The sequence below is a fragment of the Carcharodon carcharias genome (assembly GCF_017639515.1).
Source record: "Carcharodon carcharias isolate sCarCar2 chromosome 36 unlocalized genomic scaffold, sCarCar2.pri SUPER_36_unloc_2, whole genome shotgun sequence".
Taxonomy (NCBI): domain Eukaryota; kingdom Metazoa; phylum Chordata; class Chondrichthyes; order Lamniformes; family Lamnidae; genus Carcharodon; species Carcharodon carcharias.
Window position 1 is genome coordinate 1,069,985 of NW_024470737.1, and position 6,607 is coordinate 1,076,591.

At 50.0% G+C, this 6,607-nt stretch overlaps 1 protein-coding gene across 1 annotated transcript in view; it reads right to left on the minus strand.

Moving 5' to 3' along the window:
- LOC121274415 (zinc finger protein 497-like) overlaps positions 1-5,712 on the minus strand; it is a 7,218-nt gene extending 1,506 nt beyond the window's left edge. Inside the window, exon 1 of the mRNA XM_041181724.1 lies at positions 5,643-5,712. Within this exon, the coding sequence (XP_041037658.1) occupies positions 5,643-5,649 (7 nt within the window). The 5' untranslated portion in view covers positions 5,650-5,712. The remainder of the gene's footprint in view (positions 1-5,642) is intronic.
- Between the last annotated feature and the right edge of the window lie 895 nt (positions 5,713-6,607).

Below are 6,607 nucleotides of genomic sequence, written 5' to 3' on the forward strand. Positions count from 1 at the left end.
CACCTGGGCTTCCCAGGCTGCGAGCTGCCTCCACAATCCCGACTCTGTGGTCGATTAAAACAGAAACTCATTCCAAATGGGGTGAGAACCCATACACCAAGTGTGCAGGCACTGGTGTCTCTCAGTCCCTCGCTCTCTCAGGGAGATACCTGTACACTGACTGGTGTCTCTCAGTCCCCTCTCTCTCGGAGATATCTGTACACTGACTGGTGTCTCTCAGTCCCCCTCTCTCTCTCGGAGATATCTGTACACTGACTGGTGTCTCTCAGTCCCTCTCTCTCTCTCTCTCGGAGATATCTGTACACTGACTGGTGTCTCTCAGTCTACCTCTCTCTCTCGGAGATATCTGTACACTGACTGGTGTCTCTCAGTCCTCTCTCTCTCTCTCTCTCTCAGGGAGATATCTGTACACTGACTGGTGTCTCTCAGACCCTCTCTCTCTCAGGGAGATATCTGTACACTGACTGGTGTCTCTCAGTCCCCTCTCTCTCAGGGAGATATCTGTACACTGACTGGTGTCTCTCAGTCCCTCTCTCTCTCTCAGGGAGATATCTGTACACTGACTGGTGTCTCTCAGTCCCTCTCTCTCTCTCAGGGAGATATCTGTACACTGACTGGTGTCTCTCACTCTCTCTCTCTCTCAGGGAGATATCTGTACACTGACTGGTGTCTCTCAGTCCCTCTCTCTCTCAGGGAGATATCTGTACACTGACTGGTGTCTCTCAGTCCCTCTCTCTCTCAGGGAGATATCTGTACACTGACTGGTGTCTCTCAGTCCCCTCTCTCTCTCTCTCTCAGGGAGATATCTGTACACTGACTGGTGTCTCTCAGTCCCCTCTCTCTCTCTCTCAGGGAGATATCTGTACACTGACTGGTGTCTCTCAGTCCCTCTCTCTCTCTCTCAGGGAGATATCTGTACACTGACTGGTGTCTCTCAGTCCCTCTCTCTCAGGGAGATATCTGTACACTGACTGGTGTCTCTCAGTCCCCTCTCTCTCTCTCTCAGGGAGATATCTGTACACTGACTGGTGTCTCTCAGTCCCTCTCTCTCTCAGGGAGATATCTGTACACTGACTGGTGTCTCTCAGTCCCCTCTCTCTCTCAGGGAGATATCTGTACACTGACTGGTGTCTCTCAGTCCCTCTCTCTCTCAGGGAGATATCTGTACACTGACTGGTGTCTCTCAGTCCCTTTCTCTCTCAGGGAGATATCTGTACTCTGACTGGTGTCTCTCAGTCCCTCTCTCTCTCTCTCTCTCAGGGAGATATCTGTACACTGACTGGTGGCTCTCAGTCGCTCTCTCTCTCAGGGAGATATCTGTACACTGACTGGTGTCTCTCAGTCCCCTCTCCCTCTCTCTCTCAGGGAGATATCTGTACACTGACTGGTGTCTCTCAGTCCCTCTCTCTCTCAGGGAGATATCTGTACACTGACTGGTGTCTCTCAGTCCCTCTCTCTCTCTCTCTCAGGGAGATATCTGTACACTGACTGGTGTCTCTCAGTCGCTCTCTCTCTCAGGGAGATATCTGTACACTGACTGGTGTCTCTCAGTCCCTCTCTCTCTCTCAGTGAGATATCTGTACACTGACTGGTGTCTCTCAGTCCCCTCTCTCTCTCTCTCAGGGAGATATCTGTACACTGACTGGTGTCTCTCAGTCCCCTCTCTCTCTCTCAGGGAGATATCTGTACACTGACTGGTGTCTCTCAGTCCCCTCTCTCTCTCTCTCAGGGAGATATCTGTACACTGACTGGTGTCTCTCAGTCCCTCTCTCTCTCAGGGTGATATCTGTACACTGACTGGTGTCTCTCAGTCACCTCTCTCTCAGGGAGATATCTGTACACTGACTGGTGTCTCTCAGTCCTCTCTCTCTCAGGGAGATATCTGTACACTGACTGGTGTCTCTCAGTCCCCTCTCTCTCTCTCTCAGGGAGATATCTGTACACTGACTGGTGTCTCTCAGTCCCTCTCTCTCAGGGAGATATCTGTACACTGACTGGTGTCTCTCAGTCCCTCTCTCTCTCAGGGAGATATCTGTACACTGACTGGTGTCTCTCAGTCCCTTTCTCTCTCAGGGAGATATCTGTACTCTGACTGGTGTCTCTCAGTCCCTCTCTCTCTCTCTCTCTCAGGGAGATATCTGTACACTGACTGGTGGCTCTCAGTCGCTCTCTCTCTCAGGGAGATATCTGTACACTGACTGGTGTCTCTCAGTCCCCTCTCCCTCTCTCTCTCAGGGAGATATCTGTACACTGACTGGTGTCTCTCAGTCCCCTCTCTCTCTCTCTCAGGGAGATATCTGTACACTGACTGGTGTCTCTCAGTCCCCTCTCTCTCTCTCTCAGGGAGATATCTGTACACTGACTGGTGTCTCTCAGTCCCCTCTCTCTCTCTCTCAGGGAGATATCTGTACACTGACTGGTGTCTCTCAGTCCCTCTCTCTCTCAGGGTGATATCTGTACACTGACTGGTGTCTCTCAGTCACCTCTCTCAGGGAGATATCTGTACACTGACTGGTGTCTCTCAGTCCCTCTCTCTCTCAGGCAGATATCTGTACACTGACTGGTGTCTCTCAGTCCTCTCTCTCTCTCAGGGAGATATCTGTACACTGACTGGTGTCTCTTAGTCCCCTCTCTCTCAGGGAGATATTTGTACACTGACTGGTGTCTCTCAGTCCTCTCTCTCTCTCTCAGGGAGACATCTGTACACTGACTGGTGTCTCTCAGTCCTCTCTCTCTCTCTCAGGGAGATATCTGTACACTGACTGGTGTGTCTCAGTCCTCTCTCTCTCAGGGAGATATCTGTACATTGACTGTCTCTAAGTCCCTCTCTCTCAGGGAGATATCTGTACACTGACTGGTGTCTCTCAGTCCTCTCTCTCTCTCTCAGGGAGATATCTGTACACTGACTGGTGTGTCTCAGTCCTCTCTCTCTCAGGGAGATATCTGTACATTGACTGTCTCTAAGTCCCTCTCTCTCAGGGAGATATCTGTACACTGACTGGTGTCTCTAAGTCCCTCTCTCTCAGGGAGATATCTGTACACTGACTGGTGTCTCTCAGTCCCTCTCTCTCAGGGAGATATCTGTACACTGACCGGTGTCTCTCAGTCCTCTCTCTCTCTCAGGGAGATATCTGTACACTGACTGGTGTCTCTCAGTCCCTCTCTTTCAGGGTGATTCCTGACAGTTGTTCACTTTGGCAAGAAGAATAAAAAAGCAAAGTATTACTTAAATAGAGAACGGCTGCATAATTCTGAGGTGCAGAGGGATCTGGGTGTTCGAGTGCATGAGTCACAAAAAGTTAGTATGCAGGTACAGCAAGTAATCAGGAAGGCTAAAGGCATGTTATCCTTTATTACGAGAGTGATTGAATATAAAAGTAAGGATGTTATGCTTCAGTTATACAGGGCATTGGTGAGACTGCACCTCGAGTACTGTGTGCAGTTTTGGTCTCCTTATTTAAGGAAAGATGTAAAAAGGAGGCGGTTCAGAGGTTTACTAGATTAATACCTGGAATGAGTGGGTTGTCTCATGAGGAAAGGTTGGACAGACTGGGCTTGTTCCCACTGGAGTTTAGAAGAGTGAGGGGTGATTTGATTGAAGTTTACAAGATCCTGAACGGCCTTGACAAGGTGGACATGGAAAGGATGTTTCCTCTTGTGGGTGAGTCCAGAACTAGGGGGAGGGTCACTGTTTTAAAATTAGGGGTCGCCCTTTTAGGGCGGAGATGAGGAGAAATAATTTTTCTTTCAGAGGATCATGAGTCTTTGAAACTCTCTTCCTCAAATGGCAGTGGAAGCAGAGTCTTTGAATATTTTTAAGGCCGAGCTAGATAGATTCTTAATCAGCAAGGGGGTGAAAGGTTATCGGGGGTAGGCAGGAATGTGGAGTTAAGGTTACAATCAGATCAGCCATGATCTTACTAAATGGTGGAGCAGGCTCGAGGGGCCTACTCCTGCTCCTAATTCGTATGTTTGTACGTCAACTCTTACAATGGTAAGTCTATGTAAACATGTCACACTGCAATTACAACCTCCCACCAGTGGTGGTGCTGCAACATGTTTTTGACACCTCCCTGCACCTTAGCCTGTGGTGTGGCGATGATTCGGTGCTCCATGCCAATCTACTGCTGTAATTTTCTCTATTCAAAGCAAGTGGTCTAAATTCAATCGTGTATTTTCTAAATGTTGAGAAGCTAGAAGCAATGGCGCTCTGATGAGATTGGGGATCTAGGCAGATGGATCATTGAAATGTCATGAACAGAAAATAAGGAAAATAAAACGAATCATGGAAAATGAAAAAATGTAACGCTGACCTTTATGTTTCAAGAACTAGAATACAGGGTGTTGAAGTTGTGATTCAGTTGTACCATGTCCGAATTAGACCACACCCGGAGTCACTGTGACCAGCTCTGGGGCATCGCTCCTTTGGGAGGGTACATCGTCCTGGGAGGGGAGTGCAGTGTGGATTCACCGGAATGATCCCGGGAGTCCGAGGGTTAAACGACGCGGAGGGATTAAACACAAACTCGGGTTGTATTCCCTGGAGTTCAGGAGGTTAAAGGAGGTGATTGGATCAAAGTTTTCAAGATATTTCGGGGAACTGATAGGGTCAAGAGAGAGAGAGAGAAACTATTCCCACTGGTCGGGGAGTCTGGGACCGGGGGTGGGGGTTACTGAGTCTAAAAATTCGAGGCAGACCTTTCCGGAGTGAAATTAGGAAACACTTGGTCACACAAAGGGTGGGAGAAGTTTGGAACTCTCTTACGCAAACGGCGATCGATGCTGGGATCAATTAAATTTCAATCTCAGTTTGAGAGATTTTTGTTATCCAAAGATATTCAGGGATATGGGGGTGAAGGTGGGGCAATGGGGTTAGATCACAGACCAGCCGTTGTATTGGGGGACAGGATCGAGGGGCTGAACGGTCTCCCTGTTCCTATGTTCTAGGCCGGGGTGGTGGGCTTGGGGTCACCAACCCTCCAGGATTGGCCTGGAGTCTCCAGGAATGGAAGACCAGTCTCCAGGGCTCTGCCGTGCGCAACCCTGGAGAAAAATCCTGAGGGGGACATTAAAAAGGATTGCGTGCTTTTGTGACCTTTTTGTGAACATTGCTCTTAAACCAGAGATGTGTATATATATATATAAAAAATCTCAAAAACGGGGAAAATGGGCTGTTTGACTGACAGTCGAGCCACATCCAATTGGGTAATGAGTCCTTTTGCTTTCCAGTTGGCGTAGGAAGGCAGCACATCACAAGGGTGGATGTGCTGGCCGAGTAGTGGCTGGAGCGAGTCATGTGGAAAGACCACCGGGAATAGATCTAATCACAGCTGGGAACCGTTACCCGGGCACCTCCCTGTCACACTCTGAGGTGTAGCAGGCAGTCTCACGGTGGGGGTGCATGCCCCCAGGTGGTCCGAGGGGAGGGGTGGGGGGTATGTAAAGACTGGGCTGCAGCCACACTGACATCAATAAACAGCATAAAGATAGGGAAGATTGCATTAACCAACAGGGAGAAGCCTCCCCCCTCCACCCCCTGTTTAAATGCTGCAGTGCGCTGAATGAATGCACAGGTACCTCCCTGTCCTGGTCTTCCCCCCCCCCACCACCTCCCTCTCTCTGACTCCAGGTGAGCAGGTTACCTGGCATTGTCCTGTAACAGCTCCAATCCTCAGGCAGCTCTCTCTCTCTCTCTCTCTGGGTCCCTGCAGCCTCTCCCCACAATGCATTACCTCCATTTCCTGACATGCTCAGTGCTTCACCAGGATAGGGGACTTGCCAGAGCTCTAGGAACTCTGGGTAGAGCCAGCCGCCATTGCCAGCATTCGCCAGCAAGGTGGCAGGACTGGCCCGCCCATCTCTGAAGCAGAGTGGACCTTCGATGTATGATTCGGACAGGGGAAATCAATGCAAGCGAGTTCAATGTCACTGCGCCCATCGATTTAGTGACAGTGCATTTGTATTTCCACCTTGTTCAGAGCGGGTGTAACCCAAAGCGGGGGGAATTTCCCCCTCTGAGGCTCTGTCACTGGGAAATCCCCAAACAATGGTGGCAGTCAGTACCCAGCCTGCCGCGTGACAGACAAGCCACCCAGCCAAGGGGACCGCATAGGCACCGTGTGCATTGTCCGGAGTCACCGCTAGGGGCTGCATCCCAAATCCCAACTACAATCCCAACCCCAAACTCAAACCCACCCCCCACCCACCCCCACCAAATCCCAACACTCATTCCAACACTAAATCCCCAAACCCCATTCCCAACCCCCAACCTCATTCCCAATCGTGTTCCCAACCCCAAAACAATCTCGTTCCTAAATCCCAACTTAATCTCATTCCCAACTCCCAACCAAACCTCCTTCCCATTCTCATTCCCAAAACCTAACATTTCATTCCCAAATGTGCCCCAACTCCCAACCCAACCTTATTCACAGAATCTCTCAGTGCAGAAGAGGCCCTTCGGCCCATTGAGTCTGCACCAACACGTGAGAAACCCCTGACCGACCTACCTAATCCCATTTACCAGCACTTGGCCCATAGCCTTGAATGTTATGATGATGCCAAGTGCTCATCCAGGTACTTTTTAAAGGATGTGAGGCAACCCACCTCC